Below are 27,375 nucleotides of genomic sequence, written 5' to 3' on the forward strand. Positions count from 1 at the left end.
CGCAAGTTAGGATTGCGCCCTTAGGCTTTTTAAAAAATCATGAAATTGTTTCCGTTAAATTGGGGAGCAAAGTAAATCTTATAAGTTAATATTTGAATCCAACCTATTTTTACACTAGGCTTTGAGGATGAAACCATATCACTAACTAGGGTATTGGCAACCTTCAGTCTCGAAAGACTATGGTATCGCGCTCTGAAAGGTGGTTCTGGCACAGCGTCTAGTGTGGCTGAAAAGGCCAATCCGGGAGTGACAATCCCTTCCACACCGGGAGCAAGTGCAGTCTGTAAACTGCTGCTTCCCGTGTTGTGCCGACGCCGTATGGCGAAGTTGGAGTGTCCTCTCCAGTATCCATATCACTAACTACACAAATAATAACCACAATGTTCCTTGAGTTTCATGACTTTTGATTCCACGAAGTCTACTTATACCAATATAAAGAACCAACTTTGTTTATTCAGTGTAGGGTTATTCAAACTGTGAGATGTAGCTCTTTAGAGCGGCGCCAGGAACTCAAAGGGGAGGCGCAGGATGCCCCCTCGCAGCAATGCAGTCACACTCCTGGGCAGAATACGAGTCCGTCTTCTGCCTGTCGTCTGCGCTTTTTTATAAAGCAGAGGAAAAGGGAGTTGCTAAGCTGCGAGAGTGGCTGCTGGCGCCCCGCCCTCTTCCAAGCATGCTCAGCTTGTAGTCCTTAACCCTAGCTGATCCTTGCCTGGTTGGTTCCTAGTTCCCAGCCTGGGATCGCTTCTCATCAGAGTGAAATCTCTCTTTTCAACCCGCTCCCTCTTTCACTCCCCCCTTTCGATCTCCAAACCTTCCCGCTTTCCTCCCCCTCCCCAAATAAAACACTTCCTATTTTACCAGTCACCAGGGGTCTTAAAGTTGCTTCCATGCAGTTGGCAAAAGGGGAGGGGAGAGACAAGCACACACTTTACTTGGCCAGGAGCAGGAAAAGGGTACTGTTTTTAAAGTGATTTATTAATCTTGTTGTTTGACTGAAGAGGAAAGGTTGTATTTTTAAAGTGATGAATCTTGCTATTTGAAGGGAATACTTATCAGCCATTGATGAAGTGATTGCCAGCCCAATTCTATCCACACTTTCCTGGGAGTAAGCCCCATTGACTCTAATGGGACTTACTTCTGAGTAGACATGCATAGGCTTGAGCTGTGCATCTCCTAGTATAGGAGACAAATCAGCTTCCTAACCAAACCCTTATCAGCTCTGATATATTTTCATGATCTATTTTTGTTTTCCCCACCAGCTGCTGGAAAAATTTAATTTCATTAAATTAAAAAAGGGTTCAATCCTATCCAAGGAGAATGGGAGAAATGACTAGTTGGATTGGGGTCCACAGGGTTGTGTGTGTGTAATGTTGGTCAGACTGGTTGTTCACAAAGCTCATTTGATAAAACAATTCTACTGGTATGCTTACAAAGTTTAAAAAAATGAGTCCTCCTGGACCAGACAAAATCTACCTACTCCAGCATCCTGTCTCCAACAGTGAACAGCAGCTGATCATTTATAAAGCATGTATATTACTGTGTATTAAAAATATATTTTTAAGATCTGCATTTAATTAATGATATGATTAATATAATTAATATTAATATAGTTAATATATATTTAATATTATATTATAATAAATATAATATTATATTTAATATATTTAATATATTTAATGTTTCTGGCTACCCTGTTTAATGATGTCACTTCCAGTCCTCAGGAACATGATGGGGAGTCATGGCCAACAGCCACAGGGGTCAAGGGAGCCAATAGCCAGAAAAGTTTGAGTACTACTGACTTAGTGTATGGCATATAATACGTGGACTTATATATCAATGAGACTAGATCAAATGTCAATGTCCAGTTCATCCAGCCATTCAAGGACAAGGTTACCTTCATTGAAAAAGTCAGACCATGGGCCAGTATACGCCCTCAGTTTGCAGCCAGACACAATGTGGTATATGGTTTGGCAGGAGAACCCGCAATCACACTGTGGGGTAGATACTAGCCCCCTTTTAAACACTGAATCCTGACTAACATCATGTAGGGTACGGATACCATTCAAAGTTTTCCAGTGCTGGCGAGGTAAGTCGAAACCTGGCACCTTAAGTGTAGGATTGTCTCTATAACTACCCGTTTCTGGGCATTCGACTACCCATTTAGCTTTCCATTGGGCAGTGATGTTAAAATTGTTGTGCGGATTTTGTGCGAGTGCCAGAGAAGGCTTTCTGGATTTAAGCCTACTGATTGATAGATGAGGAAGATCTGCAAGTACTAGTAAAAGTGGGTTGTTGCTGATTTTTCTATATTCTTTCACTAAAGCCTCTTGTCTCCGTAGGGCTGGTGGTGCTATGTGGCTCAAGACGGGGAGCCAACAGACAGGAGTGGGTCTTATGCAGCCGCTTATGATGCTCATGCTTTCATTTAATCTGATATCAATCTTGCTAGTATGACAGCTGTTAAGCCATACTGGAGCACAGTATTCTGCTACGGAGTAGATCAATCCGAATGCTGATGTTCTGAGAGTGGTGGCTGAAGCTCCCCATCTTGTTCCTGTTAATTTCTGGAGTATGTTGTTCCTGGTATTGACTTTTGTGGACATGTTCTTGAGATGTGGCTTATAAGAGAGAGTCCAGTCCAAAGTTACTCCAAGATATTTTGGATGAGGATTGTAAGGGAGTAGGTTATTTAGATAGACCTTCGAGGCTGCATTAGCTCATTTATTGTTAAGATGGAAGCATGTAGTCACCGTTTTGCTGATACTGGGTATTAACCTCCAGTCAGCAAAATATTTTCCCAGGATCTTGAGGTCTTCTGAGAGGAGGTCATCCAACACCTCCATGTTTTTTTCCCTGCACTGCTAGAGCCAAGTCATCGGCGTAACCAAATTTCCGTCCCCTTATTACTGGCAAGTCTGAGATGTACAGGTTAAATAGTGTGGGTGCCATTACAGAGCCTTGTGGGAGGTCGTTGTTTAACCTTCTTACCTTACTTGAATTGTCCCCCATTATGATCTGGAAAGATCTGTCACTTAGCATATTGTTGACTAATCGATACAGTTTTTTACATGGGATGATGTGACACAATTTATATAGCAGACTCTCCCTCCCTACGGTGTTATATGCCGCAGTTAGGTCGATAAATACAACTGTAGTTTTTTAAACCTCGTTGAAAGCCAGCCTCGATATAGCTTGTCAAGCTCAACATCTGATCAACACAGCTACGATTTTGTCAAAAGCCAACTTGTTCTACAGGCAGATGTTCATCTATTATAGGGCCAATTCTGTTTATGATTAGTTTCTCCAAAAGTTTGTAACATGAGCTCAGAAGGGCAATTGGGCAATAACTATCTACTCTGTCTAGGGGTTTACCAGGTTTCAGAACTGATATTACTTTAGCTTTTTTAAATTCCGGTGGCAGATGTCCACTAGAAAGTATGTCCAAGAAGAATTTGCCAAGCCTCTTCCTTGTGTGTCTCCCAGAATGTACTCGTATGAAAAACTCAGGATAGATGCCGTCAAAGCCAGGGGCTTTGCCACACTTCAGTCTGCTGATAGCTGTGTTGATTTCGTCCATTGAAAATGGGTGGGAAAATTCAGGATGCATTTGGGACAACCACCAAAAAGCTATAAGGGCTCTCTTGATGGTAGTAGAGTGCTCTTTCCCTCTGTGTCTGGTCCAACAAGAAGCTGACGGAACATACCAAGATCCAGGTCTACAGAGCTTTCGTCCTGAGTACACTTCTGTACTGCAGCGAGTCATGGACTCTTCGCTCACAACAGGAGAGGAAACTGAACGCTTTCCACATGCGCTGCCTCCGACACATTCTCGGCATCACCTGGCAGGACAAAGTTCCAAACAACACAGTCCTGGAACGTGCTGGAATCCCTAGCATGTACGCACTGCTGAAACAGAGACGCCTGCGTTGGCTCGGTCATGTCGTGAGAATGGATGATGGCCGGATCCCAAAGGATCTCCTCTATGGAGAACTCGTGCAAGGAAAGTGCCCTACAGGTAGACCACAGCTGCGATACAAGGACATCTGCAAGAGAAATCTGAAGGCCTTAGGAGTGGACCTCAACAAGTGGGAAACCCTGGCCTCTGAGCGGCCCGCTTGGAGGTAGGCTGTGCAGCATGGCCTTTCCCAGTTTGAAGAGACACTTGGCCAACAGTCTGAGGCTAAGAGGCAAAGAAGGAAGGCCCATAGCCAGGGAGACAGACCAGGGACAGACTGCACTTGCTCCCAGTGTGGAAGGGATTGTCACTCCCAAATTGGCCTTTTCAGCCACACTAGACACTGTTCCAGAACCACCTTTCAGAGCATGATACCATAGTCTTTCGAGACTGAAGGTTGCCAACAACTAACTAGCTCTTTCCCTCTTGGGGCTTTGGAAAGGGATACAACTCGAGAGGATACTTGATCAGAGGTTACACTGGGTATTTGTCGTGCGGGTTGACTGGCACCACCCAGTTTCCTTAAAAGGCTCCAAGGCCCAACTGCACAACATCCATAACTGTCATCTGACATAGATAACAGAAATTGCTAATTTTTTCTTTGCATTAAAAAACCATTGCATGTAAGACCTTTCGGAGAAAGATATGGTAGTATAGAGTATACTTGTCTTATAATAAAGAATTACTGTAATTACTCACGTATAGTACATGAAACTTTTGCCAAGTAATCAAGCTCCAATTATCACTTTGCCTTATCTCTGGGTCAATCAGAGGGCAAAGCCTTTCAACTCTGAAAAGTTTAGTTCTTGCTAAAGCAGGCTCATTTGTTTCTATAGCAGCGGTTGACTCTTAGGAGGCATAGGCGGAAAAACTAGGCATAGGTGAAAAAGGAGCAGCTTCTGCTGCTTTGCATCTCCTGCCATGAGCAAGAGGAAGGCTGCAACCCGATCCTCCTTTACCTGGGAGTAAGCCCTGTTGACTATTATGGGGCTTACTTCTGAGTGGACACGCCTAGGATTGGGTATCAAGTCCTTTGTCTGCCCTGCCTGCTGATTGGGCAACCAGAAACGCCTGGAGGAGGTCTGGGCAGAGTGAGAACAAGGGAGCCAGGGGCAGGCAAGCAGGCATGGAGTCTGCTGAGGCTACCAGCCTAAGAATGGGCTGGCTGAAGACCCTTTTCCTTACCACAGTAGCCTGCAGCTCCCCAAAGCGACCCTCGCTGCCCCGCCTTTGCCATTCAGAGGAGGGGTGTTGGGCCACAATCCTATCCACACTTTCCTGGGAGTAAGCCCCACTGACTATAATGGGACTTACTTCGGAGTAGACACGCCTGGGCTGGGCTCTCAGGTTCCTCTCCAACCCCACTTTCCTGGGAGTAAGCCCCATTGACTATAATGGGACTTACTTCTGAGTAGACATGCCTAGGATTGGGCTTTTTCTGAAACACAGGAGCAGGCAATGGGGGGAGGGAGAATGTGAGCCAAGTGATTCTGGACCTTTGGAAAGGGTGGATCAGTGAGGGGAGGGACAGTAGGAAAGGTGCTAACTGCAATTATGAGATGGGGGAGAATGTCGCTGTGGGAGGGGGTGGGGTGGGGGAGAGGAGGAGAGAGAAGTGCCAATTGCCTACTCCTGTATTTGAGAAAAAAGAGTGCAACCAACAGCCCAATCCTAGGCATGTCTACTCAGAAGTAAGTCCCACAGGCACATTCCCCCCCATTCTCTCCCCGTCTTTGGCTGCAATCCTAACCACACTTTCCTGAGAGTAAGCCCCATTGAACAAAATAGGACTTACTTCTGAGTAGACCTGGTGAGGCTTGTGCTCTTTGTCATGTAACGATTTAATTGTATTACTTATATTAATTAAAAATAAATTGTAATATAGTAACTTATACTGTTGGCAACGCTCAGTCTCGAAAGACTATGGTATCACGCTCTGAAAGGTGGTTCTGGAACAGCGTCTAGTGTGGCTGAAAAGGCCAATTTGGGAGTGACAATCCCTTCCACACTGGGAGCAAGTGCAGTCTGTCCCTGGTCCGTCTCCCTGGCTATGGGCCTTCCTTCTTTGCCTCTTAGCCTCAGACTGTTGGCAAAGTGTCTCTTCAAACTGGGAAAGGCCATGTTGCACAGCCTACCTCAAAGCGGGCCGCTCAGAGGCCAGGGTTTCCCACTTGTTGAGGTCCATTCCTAAGGCCTTCAGATCCCTCTTGCAGATGTCCTTGTATCGCAGCTGTGGTCTACCTGTAGGGCACTTTCCTTGCACGAGTTCTCCATAGAGGAGATCCTTTGGGATCCGGCCATCATCCATTCTCACGACATGACCGAACCAACGCAGGCGTCTCTGTTTCAGCAGTGCGTACATGCTAGGGATTCCAGCACGTTCCAGGACTGTGTTGTTTGGAACTTTGTCCTGCCAGGTGATGCCGAGAATGCGTCGGAGGCAGCGCATGTGGAAAGCGTTCAGTTTCCTCTCCTGTTGTGAGCGAAGAGTCCATGACTCGCTGCAGTACAGAAGTGTACTCAGGACGCAAGCTCTGTAGACCTGGATCTTGGTATGTTCCGTCAGCTTCTTGTTGGACCAGACTCTCTTTGTGAGTCTGGAAAACGTGGTAGCTGCTTTACCAATGCGCTTGTTTAGCTCGGTATCGAGAGAAAGAGTGTCAGAGATCGTTGAGCCAAGGTACACAAAGTCATGGGCAACCTCCAGTTCATGTGCAGAGATTGTAATGCAGGGAGGTAAGTCCACATCCTGAACCATGACCTGCGTTTTCTTCAGGCTGATCGTCAGTCCAAAATCTTGGCAGGCCTTGCTAAAACGAACCATGAGCTGCTGGAGATCTTTGGCAGAGTGGGTAGTGACAGCTGCATCGTCGGCAAAGAGGAAGTCACGCATTCATTTCAGCTGGACTTTGGACTTTGCTCTCAGTCTGGAGAGGTTGAAGAGCTTTCCATTTCTGGTTCGGAGATAGATGCCTTCTGTTGCAGTTCCAAAGGCATGCTTCAGCAGAACAGCAAAGAAAATCCCAAACAAGGTTGGTGCAAGAACACAGCCCTGTTTCACGCCGTTTCGGATGTCAAAGGGGTCTGTCAAAGGGATGTCAAAGGGTTCATAGTAACTTAATGTAAGTAGAAAACTGGGAGTGTGCCTTGACCAATTTTAGTGCCTTGACAGTGTGCCGTGAGCTGAAAAAGGTTGAAAATGGCTGTTCTATAGTAACTTTCCTGGGAAATTCCAGCCAAAGTTAACCTTTTATTCTTCTCTGTTCCCTTTTGTTGCTGCAACCTGGTTCCTTTTTGCAAATGCATGCATTTGGCAGAAGTCTTTCTTTTTCCAGCACCAGGATGGGATCCTCCTTTCCATCAGAAATTCAATTCAGGCTACAATTCAATGCACCATTACTTAAGAATAACACCCATGGAAAGCAGAGGGTCTACTTCTGAGTAAAAAGGTTTGCAAATATATGCAGCTCCATCTCTCTGCTGTGAATTGAACTGCACACTCTCAGTTATGTGTTATGGGTTGTATGTTGTATGTAAAGCTTCTGGCTTAACACACCAGACACCTTAAAGGTGGATTTGATTCATGGTTCACGTGCAGTGGTTCCCAACCTTTTCCACTTGCATATCCCTTGGCAGCCCATTTACATAAATTGTACCCTTCATATTAGCAAAATGTTTGTAATTAATAATACAAGCCCTCATCTCCTCTATATGAAAGCCCATGTATTCATCACGTATTTTCTCTTTTCATCTGTTTGAGGAACAGAAGACTCTGCCTTTGCACTGTTTTGCACCAGAAGTGTGTTGAGAAATTCTGGGTGACTGATCACTTTCCATATTATGTTTCAGCTTTTTTACTCTGCTGGTTTTCAATCACTGGTTCATACATGAATTGATTACCAAAAACTAGCTATTGGTGGGGCTTTCACAGCCAACTAGCTACCTCCCTTCCTGCCTTGCTGGTCCTTGCAAGGCATTCTGGAGCATGACCTGCCTTTTTCTGCCATTGTTCCATTCTTTTTCATGTACCCCTAAAGGTCCTGTTGAGTGTCCCTGGAGTACATGAATACCAGGTTGGGAATCATTGTTCTACTGGTATGTTGTTTACAGTGCTGATAGTGGGATACTTACTCTGATAGTGTTTACAAAAAGGTGGTGAAGACCAGAATTTAAAAAGAATAAAAATGTATCTTATGATCTTTTACTATGTTTTTAATAAATTAGAGATTACAGTTCTTAGGTGACAATTAGTGGTAAGTTATTTTTCAGGATCTGGCCTCGGGGAAAATCAGACAAAACTATAGTCAGACACTCCCCTAAGTTTAATCCCCAACTTATCTGAGGGTCATAGAAAATTCCATGATTTTTGACGCAAAACCTGCCTTTGACTTATCTGTGGGCTCGACTTAGAGGGAGTGTCTGCGGTTGATTTTCAAAGCAGAAATCTGTACTTTTGGCTAAACAATGTTTTCATCAAAAATCACTGATGAATCATTGCAATTTATATAGTTATTTTTAGTTCAGATAACATTATTTAGAAAGGATTATTTAAGGTAAAGAATTGTAGAGTTGGATTAAACATGTTAACTGTAGGTTTTGACAAAATTCAGGGCATCTCAAATGCACTTAAGTATTTTTGGTGAAAGATGCTGAAATGGCGACAAAATCATCATTCTGTATTTTAAAACAGATGAGATGGTACTTAGCAATAAAGCTAATGGAGTATTAAACTGTATTCAACCTAGGCTTTGGCAATAAACTGACAGATACAACACACACCCTATTTTTCACAATTATGGACATTATCCATCCTTCCATATAGAAATACAAAAACTAAAACCAGATAAGAAAAACATTAAAGATTACTTGTGAAGAAGGCTGGGTAGATCTGGTTTAGTAGTTGGCAACCTTCAGTCTCGAAAGACTATGGTATCGCGCTCTGAAAGGTGGTTCTGGAACAGTGGCTGAAAAGGCCGATTCGGGAGTGACAATCCCTTCCACACTGGGAGCAAGTGCAGTCTGTCCCTGGCCTGTCTCCCTGGCTATGGGCCTTCCTTCTTTGCCTCTTAGCCTCAGACTGTTGGCCAAGTGTCTCTTCAAACTGGGAAAGGCCATGTTGCACAGCCTGCCTCCAAGCGGGCCGCTCAGAGGCCAGGCTTTCCCACTTTATGATTTGAAAAAAATATTCATCTTGTTTTCCTTTCTACAACTAAAAAATACAAAACAGCTAATGAAGTTTTTTTTAAAAAACTATTTTTAAAATAGTACAAAGCTGCAGTAACCACAAAAGCAGATCCTTAAAACCTTTTTAACAGACAAAATATACCAGAGTAAACTATAAATGCCTCTCAATAAATTAACAATCATTTAAACCTGGCCTTTAAGAAAATATGCAATTGGACTATGACAGAACTCCCTAGGACAGTGGTTCTCACACATTTAGCACCAGGACCCACCGGGACAGAATGAGAATCTGTTGGGTCCCACCGGAAGTGATGTCACGACTGGAAGTGACATCATCAAGCAGGAAAATTTTTAGCTATCCTAGGCTGCAATCTGACTCACATTTACCCAGGAGTAAGTTTCCTTTACTATCATTGTTAAAAGAATATACTTAGTAGTTTGTTAAAAGTACTGGTCTATAACATTTCCCCAAATGCAGTCACATATCATGGTAGAATCAAGTCTACTACATTAAAAATAAAATATTGAAATGAATGGTGACCCACCTGAAATTGGCTCACGACCCACCTAGTGGGTCCCAACCCACAGTTTGAGAAACACTGCCCTAGGAGATAAATTCTATAATTGAGGCACTACTGGTAAGAAAATCATAGGAAGGTGGTATACAAAGCAGAACTCCACACCGTAAATTCCTACATTAATATATGTTCTGAAGGTCAGTAGAAGCTGAAAGGAATTCGGCTGAAAGGAATTCTCTTGTCACTGCCACTGCCTCTCTGGCACAGGGTGTGACTAGGAGATTACCCCAACTCTAAGAAGGAAAAGGAAGGTGTAAACTGCTGCCATATGTTCTGTCTTCAAACTTGCCCGGACCGTCATGTTCTTTCTTCTACATATCTAGGGCTGAAGAAAGAGATCCCCTGCTGTACCACTGACATGGACACTGGCTGGCATTCGCTCATCAACAAGCAGCGTGTGGATAGGAGACAGGGTAGATCTGTCACAAAAATGGCCCACTAATGTGTGGCGGAAAAGATAGAAGACATTTGCCATGACAGACTCATATTACTGTGACTGCTGCCTGTCTTTGCTGGAAGGCAGGTCAGCTCAAGCTGCAGGAGAGTTGAGCTAGAATGCATGCTTATTAACTCTCAGGCTGCAGCATTAACCATTCATTACCATTTTGTATCTGACTTCCACAATTAGGAAGAGCCACAGGAGAGTTAATGATCAGATGTAACTAGGCTAAGTGGGGATGCATTTGTTGCTGACTACAATCCAAAGCCTGTCAGTGATCCTTCCCGACCTCAATTACAGTCTTTAGTGCTCAATTTTCAAGAATGTTTCTCCAGGCAAGAGATATATTATCTGTTGTTTCTAACTGCACATATGATTTCAGTTTCTTACTTAGCTAACATACCATGTTTTGACAAATTTAAAGTATCAGGAAGTTACAAAAAAGTATTTTTTGTGGAAATTTCACACTTGTTTCTTGCTTTCCAGAGATGGCTATGTTATGGTTTCCAAACTGTGGGCCAGGACCCACTAGTGGGTCGCAAAGTCGGATTAGACTGTGTGTATCAAGGGTTAAACAAGCTGCTACTTGGGAGAAAGACTGCTGCCCAATCACCATTATAGTTGCACCCGTTGGCATTCATAAATCAGGCAACAGCAGCTTGTAGGCAATGGTGCAGACCTGAGTGACTGGTAAAATGAAATACTTTTTTTTAGGCTTGTAAAGCTAGGTAGGTCCTGATAAGAGTGTCATTTTAAAAGTGGGTTCCGGTACTGAAATGTTTGGAAACCACTGCTCTAGTAAAACGCTAAACTTTGGTTCTTTGGAATATTGTTCCCTGCTCCTCTCTGACTTGGAAAAGTCTCCAGAAAATTTCAGTAGCATGAATGCTAACTTTGCCCTCTGAATGAAAAGAGTTGGACATCCCTGTGAAGTAAAACTGAAGATCCAGGTCTGCTCAAATCCCATCTTGGATACCCTGTTCCTGTCAGTATTTGCAGTAGTGAGAGTTCTTGCCAGGGGCTGGGTGCGGCCTGCTCATACCTTTTTCCCAGTACTTAAAAGCAGATGTTTGTACAGATGAACGTTACTTAGCGACCGTCCGACCAGCAACAGCCCATATATGCAACAGCTGCCACTGGTCCCTCTTCACTCCCTCCAGCCTCTGAAGCTGAGGGGAGCTGTGCTTCCTTCACCTTCAGAGGCGTTTCTGAGCCATGCAGAGGCAGCATGCATCCATGCGCTACCTTTTTGAGACTTAGACTGGCCATTTCGGCCAAAAACATTTCTGATTTCCTGGGATGTACACTGCCTCTGCGAGGCTCAGAAAAGCCTCCAGAGGCTTCGCATAACATCAAGCCTTGCTTGGTGACAGGGGTGCCAGTGCGCATCCCTGTTGCTAAGTGATGCATGACCATATTTGGAAATCATTTTCTGTCAAACAGAAAAACTATTCAAATAGAGTATGTCACCATTCCCTCCCCTTGATTTCAATTTCTCATAGAACTCATAGCCCAAAGATGAACCCATTGTTCAATTAAGGATGCTTTACTTAAAACACTTAAGAATACATTTCTGCAAGCTCTCTGTTAAGAAGGGCGACCTCTCTAATAGGAAGGCAAATTAAAGATATATTTTTGTCACATTTGTTGAAAGATTCTTAAAAGGAGCTTTTTGCATAAAAAGAACAGTGCTGGAAACATACAATTAGTTGGTAAGGTTGAATATCATATAAAACAACTCCAATTTTCAAATGGACAATCAAATTTGTGCTAACCGACCATTATTGGCTGATTAGTACATAATGTTTTTCCTTGAAAAAGGCATTTCTGTATAAGAAAGGTGTATGTCCCCTGCACCTCTTCTTGTGTAAAACTCAGGCCACTGCATATGTCTGGAAACCATCCTGGACTATAGTTTCCATGGCTATATAACTGTAGCATAAAAAGCATTTTTTAGACATATAGGATCTATTTACTTGAGCCAGACTTTGTGGTTCAGGCTTATCGGGAAAGCAGGATATTTCAATGAATTTGATCAAATTACATTTTGATTTGCTGGGTGGGTATCATGTCTGGGTGGAGAGATAGAATTGCTTATGTTACCCACTCTAAGACTTGACTACAGGACAGACTATTAAAAAAAATAGATAATATATATTCTGTCAGCAGAAAAACACTAGCAAAACAAAGGCCCATGCTGTAGTCAAAAGATCACTAAACAAAACTCAGACAGAAACATGGCATCTTGTTGCTCTTCCAGAATTTGTTTAGGTCAGTATCTGTAGCAGTTTAGTGCTACTTGGGAAGCGGCTCGAGATGCTGCTTTGGTGTGGCAGAGAAGCCATGGCGAAGAATCAGACGACAGACACATGTTTTAAAGGGGTGCAGAACGGCTGGAAGCAGGAGCATGAATGAAATCAAGGGAGAAGTGTCTCTCCCAGCTCCTGACCCAGCTTTTTATTAAGTCTCAAAACACATGATATAAGGCTACGTAATAGGGAATTTTACAAGAGGATGCTGAGATTCATACTGGCTGTAACTAGCCGGCTCTCTAGCTTAACCGCAAACACATTCCATAGATATGATTTCTCTTCAAGGCTAGCTCTTTCTATAACCTTCTACTATTTTCCAGAGCACTGGCTTTTCAACACTCAACATATCAACAAAGCGTGTGCGCAGTCGCAGGTGTGCCTGCCAGATTGCCAAATATGCAAAGACATCCCAAAGCTCAGCGCCTGTATATCGCTACAAGTATCATTTTGGTAGGACTGCTCACAAGTTTAGAAAAATGTTGAAGAAGAGTTATCAAGATCTGGTGAGGATCACTATACATTGTATTCAACATGTGGCTTTTTCTATTGAAATGCAGGAGGAGGCATGAAAAAACTGCTAGAACTGTGGGCATTTACTGGGAAGATTCATGATGGCAGGTGGAAATTATAGGCTGACACCTTTGCTAGTAAACTTACAAGGCTATCAAAACCATTTGAAAAAAAGACAGCTATGAAGGTATTTTCTTACCTTGATGTGTTTCACACCACAGCTGACAAGTTTGTTGGGTTGGTACAAATCCCAAGAAATATCAAATATCTGGGGAGAGGGGGAAAAATCAAGTTAGTTTTGAAAATGATTTTCAATTAAGTGGAAAACGAACTTTAATTTAAACAAAGAAAGGTAGTAATTTGCATGAAGATGACAAACCACCACATCTACAAACCTAAAAGCATGAAAAAGCTGCCCTGGAAATAATTCAGCCTAATAATAAAATGTTTCAAAACTGAAATTAAAAATACCAGAAATATTGGGAAACATATTGTAGAACACGTACATGGTGACATCAGTATAGGAGATATAAAGTTTGTCACTGCAACTTTTAATTCAAAGAGGCTTCATTGGACAGACTCCCCATTCAAAGCACTGAAAAAATTACTCTAATTTCTTGATACGTAAACTATATATCTGAGCAGCAACTGTTACCCTACACATGCCTGATCTCATCTGATCTTGGAAGCTAAGCAGGGTCAGGCCTGGTTAGTACTTGGATGGGAGACCGCTTGGGAATACCGGTTGCTGTAGGCTTATACCATAGTCTTTCGAGACTGAAGGTTGCCAACCAAACTATATATGTTTCGTAAAACCAACAATTTTCGACTAGTGTGCTGTGGCACATCGGTGTGCCACGAATAGTCTGCAGGTGTGCCACAGGAGTCTGGTGCAGGGTAATTTATTAGTAGGGCCACTGGGGATGGGAGCCAACTACCAGCAGTGAGGTGTGCCTTGTCTATTGTCAAAAAACCAATGGTGTGCCTTGAAAATTTTAGTGCCTTGTCAGTGTGCCGTGACATGAACGGCTGATAATCACCACTTAAATCCTTTACAATTTTAAAATGGTCCCAGTCTTACAGTCATTATAATTGATCATCCTTTAAGGCAGGAGTTCTCACAGGGTCCTGACTTCACCGTTCTGCTGCCCTTGAGTTTCCCTATTCTCAAGACTCCGATAGGCCGAGTCAATGGAACTTTATTATCACAATAAAATTGATTTATTAAAGAAATAGCCAGTTTGAATATATAAAACTAGGCTAGGCCCACCTAGGGCCCAATCCTAAGCAACTTTCCAGTGCTGATACAGCTGCGATGCAGCCACAAAGTAAGAGAACAAATATTCCCTTACTTTGAGGAAGCCTCCATGACCATATCCCCAATGCAAAATGCACTGAACACCCCATTGGCACGGCTGCATCAGCACTGGAAAGTTGGATAGGATCAGGCCCCTAGTTTTCTCATCGGTTGATTTATCTCTAAAGCAGTGTTTCTCAACCAGTGGTGTTTGTACCACTGGCTGATGGTGTCCAGTGGTACCCCAAGACCCCCACCACCTGGAAGTGGGACCAACAATGCAATACAGCTGGTAGCAGTAGGAAGCTCAGTTTGGCAGGCAGAGCTTGAAAAAGCCCCCCTATCCACCCTGAAGTTCTTATCAGTGTTTGTCACGTTGCAACTGGCCTCCCAATCTGGAAGTAACTGGTGATGACATCATTGCCAGTTACTTCTGGTGGTACTTCCAATAGATGAACCATGGAAAATGGTACAATTGGGGACAAATGTTGAGAAACGCTGCTCTAAAGCAATCTGCCCTTCCCCCTTACTGATGTCTCAAGCTTCCAATCAAGCTGTCCTTAGATTGCTATCCCTTAGGCAGCACTGTGAGACTGGTTACCAAGGTATGAGCAGGCCGCACCCAGCCCCTGGCAAGAACTCTCACTACTGCAAATACTGACAGGAACAGGGTATCCAAGATGGGATTTGAGCAGGCCTGGATCTTCAGTTTTACTTCACAGGGATGTCCAACTCTTTTCATTCAGAGGGCAAAGTTAGCATTCATGCTACTGAAATTTTCTGGAGACTTTTCCAAGTCAGAGAGGAGCAGGGAACAATATTCCAAAGAACCAAAGTTTAGCGTTTTACTAGAGCAGTGGTTTCCAAACATTTCAGTACCGGAACCCACTTTTAAAATGACACTCTTATCAGGACCTACCTAGCTTTACAAGCCTAAAAAAAAGTATTTCATTTTACCAGTCACTCAGGTCTGCACCATTGCCTACAAGCTGCTGCTGCCTGATTTATGAATGCCAACGGGTGCAACTATAATGGTGATTGGGCAGCAGTCTTTCTCCCAAGTAGCAGCTTGTTTAACCCTTGATACACACAGTCTAATCCGACTTTGCGACCCACTAGGGGGTCCTGGCCCACAGTTTGGAAACCACTATACTAGAGATTTATGGACCTCCCTTGGCATCAACCTGATCAAAGACAACACGAGTCTGTCCTGAGTCATGTACACTCTTAATATACACCCAAGAACAAGTATACATGTTGAGCAACACATATCAATGTTACTTAGTATGACTTCATATATTTTAATGTAGCCAACAAAATGCATTTCTTATAAAAAAAAGTATCCAAAAAATAGTTTCATAAAATACATTAAGCAGTTTTAACAAGTTATAACTGCACCTACACTACCATTTTATTTTTTAAATTATACCTACCCTGTCTGTATGACCAGGAGCCATGGATAACATTTTTCCTTTCCTCCAGTCCCACACACAGATTGTATTTTTTGAATCTAAACCAACTGAAAGCAAACGCTGAAAATTTCCAAATGTTAAAAGAAAAGAGAATAAAATAAAATATTAACATTCAAAATGACAATAGTCTGCACTTTTGAAAGAAAATAAAACAGACAATACATCAAGAACACAGACATTTAACAACACTCAGTTTCTATACTAAAATCTTTCTAAAAGATTTAGGGATTTATTTCCACCATAAGCATTCTTGGACTACACATCGCAAAATGGCAGTGAATTTAGCCATGGTTATGACCCAAGTGATCATGCGCTTCCATTTGACCAGGGGTAACCCTTACGTCCTTGCACTGCTGGCCTTTAATGCAAAAACTATCTCCCAGCTCTTATATGAAATTCCAGTTTGGTTATTGGCCCTTGATTGCACAATCGAGGGTGTGCAGGCGATATTTTTACGTAAGATCCTAGGAGTGCCACGCTGTGTAGCCTATGCAGCTCTTTGTTTGGAAGCAGGACAGCACAGATTGGAAACCCTGGCATGGCTTAGGACTTTTAGATATAGGCTTAGAGTGTATCACCAGTCAGATCAAGCTAGCCTGATATCTCTTACCCGATATCTCTTAACAAGCTAGCCTGAATCTCTTACCCGATTCCCCACTTTTCCCAAGCTTAACTCTATTGAGTAAAAAATCTGCTCTATGGGGCTCTCCTCAGACTTGTTAGGTGGATTACCCTCAACACAGGCCTACAGAGCCTTGACACAAAGGCTCCTTGACATTGAGCAGCAGGACCTTAATAGCCATGCCTTCAACATCTGTTCTTCATTACATCTCCATCTTTGTATTCTACCTGGAAGGAGGCCTATGTATTTTGTCTTCTGGGAATGCGCCCAAGAACGAAGGGCATTTACCTTAGTGAGATGTAATGTCATTCGATCTGAGCAACTATTTGGAAGATACAGAGGTATTCCAGCTGCAGACAGAGTTTGCCCATGCAGGCTGGGCAATATAGAAACACTATATCATATATTATTATATTCCCCTATATATCAGGATCTTCGTATAAGTTACTTATCGCCAGTCTTGGCCACTCTCTGGGGTCAGAATGACCAGAATAAAATAACATGCATACTTAGTGGGGTAAATGAAGAGCTTTCTGGAGTGGTGGCCAAATATATAAATATGATACTTAAGAGACGTATTTCTATGATGGCCACAAATGGTTGATATGTGGCAGCAAGGCCTGGTTGGTCATGGTTGGAGGTGAACTGTCTGATTCATGTATCCCTCCATCCATTTTATACTGCTTGGATTTTAAATATGCCAATAAAGGTTTCTTGTATCTTGTATCTCTTGTCTTTCTGAAAGATAGGCCAGGCTCCAAAAGGACTGCATAGGGATGTTTGTGCAAGACAGCTTCCACCTCCTCTCAGAAGCATCTTCCATATTTTCTAAAGGGGAGGTTCACAAATGGCCTCTAATGAAAGGAGCTGTGGCTGGGGAGAAAAGCCACAATATTGCTCCAATATACAATCTGGTACAGATGTAAGGCACCAATATTAAGTACAATTAATGCGAAGCAGGTTCTCTTTTAAGCAGCTTTTGAAAGCAGGATACGAAGCAGGTTTACAAACTCTAATTAAAAGCAAATCTACAGCACTAACATCGTAAGCATTGTAAGCACTAACAACTGTAAGCATACAGTTAAACCACAATTAAAGCAGTTTTAAGGAGGGAGGGAAATTTATTCTGTGTTTTAGTATGTTTTTGTAGCTTGTTCCTAGTGCGCAACTATGATTTGCAGGGAGTCAGTATCACATCTCCATCAGGTGTATATACAAAAGCACTTGTGAATTGTAGGACTGACTCCCAGAAATGTATCATACTGAGTGTCACCTTGAAGAGGTGAGGTGAACTGATGGAAGACCCCCCCATCAGTTCATTATAACTCCTCCAACCCACCACCAACAGAGCCCCACACAATCAGCACTTTTGTTATCTTCCTACTCTGAGAGCAAGCAAAAAGATTATCAGGAAAGCAGCAGCAGCGGTGCTGAAGGGAGGGCAAAAGCTGCAGCTAAGCAGGCAGAGAGAGGTAGGGCACTGTGATCCTCCCTTTTACCTCCCATTCTGCACCATCTCCTTGCTTGTCGTCTCTCTGCCCAGTGCGCAGAAAAAGCAAGGAGGCAGCAATGGCAGCTACAGCACCTCCCCCCCTTCTCCCTCTAGCATCACAGGTGAGAAAAGGGCACTGTTGCTCTCCCAAAGGGGGCTCCCATTCTTTCTCATCCCCCCTTATTTGAAGGGGACAAGATGGCTTGCGTTAGCAGTGGCATTTGGACTCCACCTGAAGCAGTCTGTGGATTCAAGTCATGCTTCTGTGAATGCCCTCTGGATCCTGGCCAAAAAATTTTCTGGCACAAAGGAACTGTATTTTTTCTTAAATCATGGAAAGAATATTTTGTGTCAGGAAAGTGAGAGAGAAAATGAATTCTGTAACACACTTTTTAAAGGCCTGAATTCCTTGTGCAATTTGTTTCAATTGACTCAAGGGCATGCTCCTCCAGTTTGTATTTGAAACATGCTTTCCATAAAAAACACATGTATCTCATAAACCTTTTTTTAGTCCTGTCTCCGACATCTTCTATATATAAAATCAAATATTTTCAATTATTCCATGGATGTATTTGAATATTTATGAAGTTACACTGGTTGAGAGACATATGTTGAAGAGAAGGACTCTATATAATAAAGCAATATAGAAGAAGAAAAATCACCTGCAATGGCAACTTCAAGCATGCATTTACTGCACTGTAGTCCATAATATTTTTATAAGTGTCAAAACAACTAATATGCTCTCAAAGATACATCTGAGGCATATGATTTCACTGATTCTGATAACAAGCTCATATACACACATCCCAAGTGCTCAAAGCTAATTGCAATAACAGAACATTTACTCTACAGTTGGACCTCGGCATCCACAAGGAATCCATTCCCAGACCCCCCACAGATACCAAAAACACACAGATAAATAAATTCATGGGTCCAGTCCATATGACCTCGGATGTGACCGGAGATACTCTCCGGAGTACTCTCCGGAGATACTCTCCAGTCACTGTCCGGAGGCCTTTCTGAGGCCCACAGAGGGCTTTATGGGCCTTAGAAAGACCTCCAGATGTGCCAGAAAGGCACTTCTGATTTTTCCCAAAACAAGAAGTGCATTCCTGGCATCTCTGGAGGCCTTTCCGAGGTCATGTACAGCCTCTGCAAGCCACAGGAGGGCTCCCGGACATGACTGGAAAACATCTTCAATCATGTCGAGGAGCTCAGGTCTGGTTTCCATCATGGGTTCAGAACCCATGGTTAGTTAAAACTGCAGACCCCAACTTTGCAGATATGGAGGTGGGACCTGTATTTCTTTTCTTACTATGCTTTTGGACCAACAACAGAAGAACAGTAGAATAATGCTGTAACTTGTTCGGTGTTTTACAAATCACATAAAATAACTTTTTCTCCGAAGGAAGATCAAACAATAAGAAATGCCTTCTTGGATGCTGACAACACAAAATGGAAGTAACCCATTGTTTTCCATTTCAGTTATATCAAATCTAATCCAAATGTTTAGTAATACTGAGCAGTGGCAGGAGAAATGGAATGCCACCCAATGACATTGGCTCTGCTGCCTCTGCACAGTTACAAAAAACAGTCACTTACCATGTTCCTCACATGGTTTTTTCAGTTGCAGAAGTGCACAACTTCTGGTAAGATTTAAAGGGACTGCACAAATGAAGGCGCTCCATTCGCAGAGTCTCTGTAAATCAATCCAGAAGTCCTGCACTTCCATGAAGAAACTGCTCTTGGAGTAAGACAAGGAGGTGTGTGATTCTCCTTCTGTTCAGTTTAGAACAGCGGTGGCCAAACTTGCCACCACTGCACAACGGAAACATGGCCCATTTGGACCACATCTTACCATTCTGTTGGGTTGCCACATGTAGTCCTCCTCGATCAGGGAACAGGGATGCTCTGGGCAGTTGCATCTGCTGCCTGGCGTCCCAGAAGGCTGCACAACAGGACGTCCAGGCAGATATGACTTTTCAGTATCCCTGCTCCTACATGCAGGGCTACAACCTGGTGAATTGGTAAGGTCTGCTCACCGGACAGATAGGTTCGTCCAGACCCCAGGTCAGGATTTGGATGGCTGTGGTTTGGATGGCTGAAGACAGAAAGTGGATCAGTGTGAATTACATCCATGGCAGGCTGGAAGGAAGTGGCGGCAGGCTCAGGGTGAAAGGCATCCTGAGTCCACTGCCCCCTCACAATCTGCCACTGGTTTAACTCACATCACCTTGACTAATGGAAGGGCCACTCCTGCAATCCTATACTTTAAGAGTAAGCCCCACTGAGCACAGTGGGACTTATTTTTGAGCAAACTAGCGTAGCATTGTGCTGTAAATATCCTATACTAGTACAGGTGGAGCCTATTTATACACATTAGTTATGTTCTGTGACCCAGCACAATTAACAAAAAACGCATTGCTAAATTCCATAGTTAAGCAAATACGCTGCAGCCTGACACTTGGGGCTGGAAGGAAACTAAGGCAGTTGTTATCAATCCCCTCCCCTCCGCTCCTTCGCCTCCCCCTTTCACATGGGATGCTGAGCTTTTGAAAGTCCAGTCCTGTGTGTTTCTACTCAGAAGTAAGTCCCACTGTGGTCAGTGGGGCTTACTCCCAGGAAAGCGTGAATCGGATTGTAGCCTAAATCTCATGCTTTGCTTGCTGGGAAGGCTTGCTTGCTGGGCTGTTTTGTTTGTGTAAGCTGGAGCACAGAGAGCCTGCACCATGGGGGGGGGGAAATTGGGCAAACACTCCCTGGGTTTTTCAAAGCAATCCCCTCTGTTGCTACTGCACCTGCCCCTGTGTGTGTGTAAGTGAGAGAGAGTGCTCCACCTTGCTGCACATACTCTGGCTACAGAGGTTTTCCGCCCCCCCTTCCCCTCTTCAACCTCTTTGCTGGCTCAGGGGTTCCAAGAGTGTTACTGTTCCTTCGCAAGGAGAGCCTCTTCCATGGCTCCAGGGCTATTTCCCTGCCTGGACGAGGCGGAGCCTTTTTGCAGTGTTTTGGGCTGCCTTGAAACTGATCGAGAAGCCAGCACAGGGAAAAGGAGGCAAAGGTGTGTATGACTTTCAGTTCGCCTCACCCGATTTGTGTTGAGACAAATTCACAGATAAAAAATCCGCAGATAAATAGGTTGCACCTGTACAGGTAAACTATTTCCAAAGATGGCTATCCTACAAGCAATGAACATAGCATATGTTGACTAACCCTATTCTATCCATAGTCTATGTAACAGCTATTAACTCCTAAAAGACTGGAAAAAATAGTGGTGTCATGTAATGTTAAGTTTGCCAATTAAGAAAAGAGAGTATAAATTCAAATACATTATTACTGAGAAGCAACAGCTGCTGAATAGTTAAGGCCATATCAAGAATTTGGGCTAAATTCTGAGAATTCTATGACCATAATCATCTCATAGTACCTTGTACCAATTCAACACTAAAATTGATTATTCATCATTTCAAAAGCATGGTCCTGAAAAAACGTACTTTTATTAAAAAAGAAAACTACCCTTATCAAAAGCTAACATTCTCCTGGGGGCGGGGGCGGTATCATACGAAAAAGAAAGAATGAAGTAGGATTGTGAATATGACTGTTCTGGTTGTGAATGTGAAGAACCGTATGTACTGGTTGTACACATTAGGGGAAAATACAGATATGCAGTGATGGCATGAGAAGAGTGTAATATAAAGATCGTTGAATAATGGGAAATGGGATTGTAAGATGGGCTTCATTAGATATATGCCTCAGCTAATGTGTTTTTTACTATGGGATAATACCCCTTGTTAACTGAATGTGCTAGAAATGTTTCATATTATATACATATATACTTGTGTTATTGCTACTGTGATATTGCTGCTGTGTTATTAGTACATAGGATGGTCGGCCTGTCCATTACATGAATGATGAGGTTTACATCAAGTGACATGAAAGAGGCAGGTTTGGGTTACCCTTCACCCACATCTGCCACTGCTTCCCTCTAGTCCACTGCAAGAGAAGCCATATCAACCTGTCCCTACCTGTTCACTTCATGAAGGTCTTTTAAATACAACAGAAAGTGCAGTGCTGCACTTCCTGTTTTGTGGGAAAGGACTGTATGGGAAGCAGAAGGGTAATGGTTCTTCTGTCAAGGTTTTGGAGGGGCATCTGCACTCAGCAGGTATTTCAGTTGTCCTAACCTGGTGCCTAAATTCTACAGTGCAATCTATATGCGTTCAAATAAGTGTGCAGAGGACTTTAATTCTATGCAAGTTTGAACGCAACATTGATCCCATGGTAGTTTGAAGAATAAACTATACATTTTCAGGATATGAAAATTTTCTTACCTCATTGTTTCCTTTCTTCATGAGCTTCTGTGCCAGTTCAAATGTTTGTGAACACATCCTCCCTGCCAAGCAGATGGAAACAGTACACAGATCCTTTTTGGCAATGTCATTTCCTGTATACAAAGGGCTTGCCAATTCTGTAAACCCCCACAACAATTTTGAAAATAGCCCATATTTTCTTAAGAAACCCTGTCACTGAGTTTGCTTTATATTTTAAATATAATTTATTTATACTTAAAACATTACATAACGTGATTCTAATTAAAGAAAAGGCTGGCATAGAGAATCTCCAAGAAATAAAAGTTGGGGAAAGAAAAAAATTCCCATTTCCTTACTGATCCTCTACGCCAGCCCAGAAACTGGCAACCTTCTAAACCGTTTTCTCTATACCTCTTCCAAATTCTATCAAAGTTCTGTTTATTGTCAGCAGTGATGTGCATACTGAAAATTGTGCTAATAATTCTGTATGCCCCTTTAATTTCTTCTTCTAATTTGTTCTAGGTATATCCCTTTTCCTTGCTCCTCATTCTTCTGCTGCCAGTAACAACTGAGCTTACAATGCAAGCAAGCCTTTTATGCACAGTAAATGACATTAGATATCACTTAAAACCATTTTTGTATTGTTCATTTTGCTGTTCAGGGCATCTCATACTCAAATATCTGGACTGGCATAGAGGATCTTTGGTAAACGACACACAAGCATCTGCCTCTCACTGATACTCTGTTAGTCAAGCATAGATTTTCAAAGGCAACATTTCCCTGTTAGATACATTATTCCTTTTTGCAGCAAGAGATTAGTGTGCCAAATTTTAATTTATAAAAGTATTATTATACTCACTCATCTCAACAGGAGGTTTGCAAAGATCAAGACTGAATCAGAGCTTTAATATAACTAAATTGTTTACCTGAAATCTTAATTTCAGTACTTCATTGTCACATCCAAAAATTCCCAGTGAGACAATGTACTTCCTTCCAGACTTCCAACATTTTGACTCTAAATTTGGTCTGTCTTCCCTCTGGTACAGCAATCAAATAGCAGCACTACAGAGAAGCAGCAATACAAAGGCAGTTCTCAAATATTCTGGTAACTGGTTCCAGAAACATGGTGTCACATGACAATGATGGCATCAGATGGTGGAGGTATCCTAAGGAGGGTTTTATCTGCTGATTGTAGGGGGTGTGCAGGATTACATAGGAGAAAGTGGTCTTTCGCCGGCACAACACTAGTTCAACCAGCAGCCACAGGAAACAGAATCAGGCCGTAAGATATGTAAGCAACACTCTGGGATCTTTCTAAAAAAGCAAAGTCACTTTGAAATTAGGACATTTAAAGTGGAGAAGTGGTGGTGGGCAGATGAACCTCTCTCTCACCAGCCATTTCTCTGCTCCAGGTCACATTCCTCTCATCACCACTAAGCAGTTTTCCCCCAACAAAGATTCGAATGCATTTGATTATGTATATGTGCTTCCCTATGTCCGGAGAATGCCAATTTGATCATGTAAACAAAAGCCACATCCTGGAAGGTTCCTGACTTGAAATGAAGTTGTAATACAAAAGAAAGATCACCAACCCTAGTTTTCCTCACCAACTCCAAATTCAATCCAGGAATCCATGCTAATGAAGCACCTGACCTCCAGAGCTTGTCTTAAATTCTTTGCTGTACATTTTGAAAGTTGTAATGCAACAGTGGCATCCATTTAATGTTGAAGATGAGCAATCAAGGGCCATCAAATTACAAAAGAAAGTAGTTTGATGAGCTCACCCCCCATAAGATCCCATTGGATTCTATAGGAAGAAAAAGTATTTTATAAAATCAGGTCACGAGACCCCCATAACTCTCGCCCTTCGCTCATCTGTCTGACTTGCTTCTGTTGCTTTAGGACCCAATCTATGCATGTCTACTCAGAAGCAAGTCCCATTAGAGTCAATGGGGCTTACTCCCAGGTATGTGGATAGGATCACAGCTTTAGTTTGACAAATTAGTGCTACATGAAGTATGCCATTCCAGCCACTACCCCAGACCCACTATTCCAAGCCAGCACTCAGGACTGTAAGCCACCCACTCTCCTCTCCACCTCCTACCTTACATCCCTATTCAAGTGCAAGCTAACACCACTGTGTCAGCATAGGCACAACCTGTGGGCCACCTTGCAGCATGCCCCCATTCCCCCATGAAAGCAGCTCCCTTGTCCTGTTTGTCTCCTCAAGTCACTATGGCTACAGCCTAGGCTCCAAAGATTGCTTCAAAGCCCTTTCAGCCTTTTATATCCTGCTCTTGAACAGGAGAACTGCTTGGTCTCAGCACTGCAGTCCTGTGACTTCTGCAACACAGTACACGTGAAACAGTAGAGAAAGGACTAGAAACCTTTTCCCTTGGGATAGCCTCAACACTGACCTATAGACCTCCTTCCATATTTCCTTGTCTCATGTGCAGTCAAACTGATGACAGTTAGGGCCCAGTCCTGTGGTTCTTACTGCCAGCAGTACTTGTGCACTGCCTGCGCAGGGTGTTTCAAATGTGCTGTAAAGTATGTTTCTGACTCCTGGGAAGGAAGAAGTGCTGGCGCTAGGTCTCAGTGCCAGAAAGACCTGCTGCAAGAACACCAAGCAATACCTTTCTCTGACAGCAAGCGGAGCGGTTTCTCAGGGTGAGGGGAGGGCATGGGGAAGGAAGAACTGGGCAGGGGAGGGGAAGATCAGACCAGGGAAGGAGACAAAGATGGCGGCACCCTCTGCCACTGTATCTTGTGCAGAGTCCCTGCCCAGAACGCCTGACATTGGCTTCCTGGATCCTTGATTCAAGGAGACCCATTGCCTCTGGCTGCATTCTAACCAGGGTAAGGAGACTACTCCAAGGAGATCAGCGGCTGCCTTGGCACCCATAGGAAATAGCAGTAGCCGTTTCAGAGATAGGATTGGGCTGTTCGTGCCTCTTTCATTTCCTCCGGAGTGGGTGTGGGTGTGTGCATGTACGCATTTGTAAAATTATTTCCATAATAATAATGTTCATTGAGCCTTCACCTCCCTCTTCTCTCCCCACCGAACCAATGAGCTATGCCACTGGCCACAACACAGCATGCCAGCATACTACTTATAGTTCCCCTGTGTATCTATGTTACTGAGTGTCTTTAAAAGCATATCCAGAAACAGCAGCCATCAGATTGGTAACTTGTACACAGACAAATTTATATTCTTTTTGCTTACGTAATTCATAGGGTTGGCGCAAATGTCAAAAAAAGTGAAATTCAAAGTAAATTTCAGGATTCCTCCCAAAGAGAAGAATACCTAAGATTAAAAATTTGATTTAATCCATCTTCTGTACAGCAGACTGATACATCATGCAGTCTAGAAACTAGAATACAGAATACATGCACATACCTGACCATCTACATCAAATGCTAAGCAAGCTATACCATGCGTGTGAACATCTTTCATTATTGAGATAGTCTGCACAGTATATGAATCCCAGACACAGATGTACGGCTCTTTCCCAACTTGACCAGTTGCCACCAATACTCTTTCTGGATGCAAAGCAAGACTTGGAAAAAAGAAACATAGGAAAAGTTATTAATAATAATATTCAAAATAAGTATTTTGTATTCTGAATACTGTACCATCAAACTTTTCAAAATATACTGCAATTTAAATATTATTTTTAATTCTTCAGTAGAATTCAAGTTTTTTTACCAGCAACATTCTAAAACTTTTCATTATTGTACAATAACAAAATTACTTGAAAATTGTACTTTTTACATATATTCACAAAATTAGTTTGTATTATTTTACAATATATACACAGGCAAGAAAAAATATGCAGCATTTGTTTGCCTTAATATCCATCCAGGAAATTCCTATACACAAAAAAGTAACGATCAGCCTAAAGTGACGATCAGCCTAAAGAAAACACAGGTCATGGTTCAGGATGTGGACGCACCTCCCTGCATTACAATCTCTGCGCATGAACTGGAGGTTGTCCATGACTTTGTGTACCTTGGCTCAACGATCTCCGACACTCTTTCTCTCGATACCAAGCTAAACAAACGCATCAGTAAAGCAGCTACCACGTTTGCCAGACTCACAAAGAGAGTCTGGTTCAATAAGAAGCTGACAGAACATACCAAGATCCAAGTCTACAGAGCTTGTGTCCCGAGTACACTTCTGTACTGCAGCAAGTCATGGACTCTCCGCTCACAACAGGAGAGGAAACTGAACGCTTTCCACATGCGCTGCCTCCGACGCATTCTCGGCATCACCTGGCAGGACAAAGTTCCAAACTACACAGTCCTGGAACGAGCTGGAATCCCTAGCATGTATGCACTGCTGAAACAGAGACGCCTGCATTGGCTCGGTCATGTCGTGAGAATGGATGATGGCCGGATCCCAAAGGATCTCCTCTATGGAGAACTCATGCAAGGAAAGCGCCTACAGCCCTACCACAGCTGCGATACAAGGACATCTGCAAGAGGGATCTGAAGGCCTTAGGAATGGACCTCAACAAGTGGGAAACCCTGGCCTCTGAGCGGCCCGCTTGGAGACAGGCTGTGCAGCATGGCCTTTCCCAGTTTGAAGAGACACTTTGCCAACAGTCTGAGGCAAAGAGGCAAAGAAGGAAGGCCCATAGCCAGGGAGACAGACCAGGGACAGACTGCACTTGCTCCTGGTGTGGAAGGCACTGTCACTCCCGGATTGGCCTTTTCAGCCACACTAGACGCTGTTCCAGAACCACCTTTCAGAGCGCGATACCATAGTCTTTCGAGACTGAAGGTTGCCAATACTATACACAGGCAAGAAAAAATATGCAGCAGTTAGATGACAGCATTTTTTTGCCTTAATATCCATCCAGGAAATTCCTATACACAAAAAAGTAAGTACAGGTCCAGACTTTTTATCTGTGGATTCGGAACCCATGGTTTTATCTAACCCTGGGTTCAGAACCTACAGATTGGCTGGACCTGCTGCCCCCCAAACGCAACTGGAGTGTGCTCTGGTTATGTCCGGAGGACATTCTGAGGGATAGCCTTCTAAGGGCCAAAAATAATCACTTCCAGTCACATTCAGAGAGCAACAGGATGTCTGACCCACAGATATGATTATCTGTAGGTTTCTGCATCCACAGGGATTCCGAGAATGGCAATCCTGTGGATGCCAAGGCACAATTTTTACAGAAATATATGAAGAA

At 43.1% G+C, this 27,375-nt stretch overlaps 1 protein-coding gene across 4 annotated transcripts in view; it reads right to left on the minus strand.

Annotated features, from left to right (window-relative positions):
* The window catches only part of EML5 (EMAP like 5), a 154,062-nt gene that overhangs the window by 96,813 nt on the left and 29,874 nt on the right, over positions 1-27,375 (minus strand). For all 4 annotated transcript variants that reach the window (XM_066628260.1, XM_066628244.1, XM_066628234.1 and 1 more), the window contains exons 2-4: positions 25,575-25,734; positions 15,712-15,810; positions 13,181-13,249 (exon numbers count right to left, since the gene is read on the minus strand). In XM_066628260.1, the coding sequence (XP_066484357.1) occupies positions 13,181-13,249; positions 15,712-15,810; positions 25,575-25,734 (328 nt within the window). The remainder of the gene's footprint in view (positions 1-13,180; positions 13,250-15,711; positions 15,811-25,574; positions 25,735-27,375) is intronic.

The sequence above is a fragment of the Tiliqua scincoides genome, chromosome 1, assembly GCF_035046505.1.
Source record: "Tiliqua scincoides isolate rTilSci1 chromosome 1, rTilSci1.hap2, whole genome shotgun sequence".
Classification (NCBI taxonomy): domain Eukaryota; kingdom Metazoa; phylum Chordata; class Lepidosauria; order Squamata; family Scincidae; genus Tiliqua; species Tiliqua scincoides.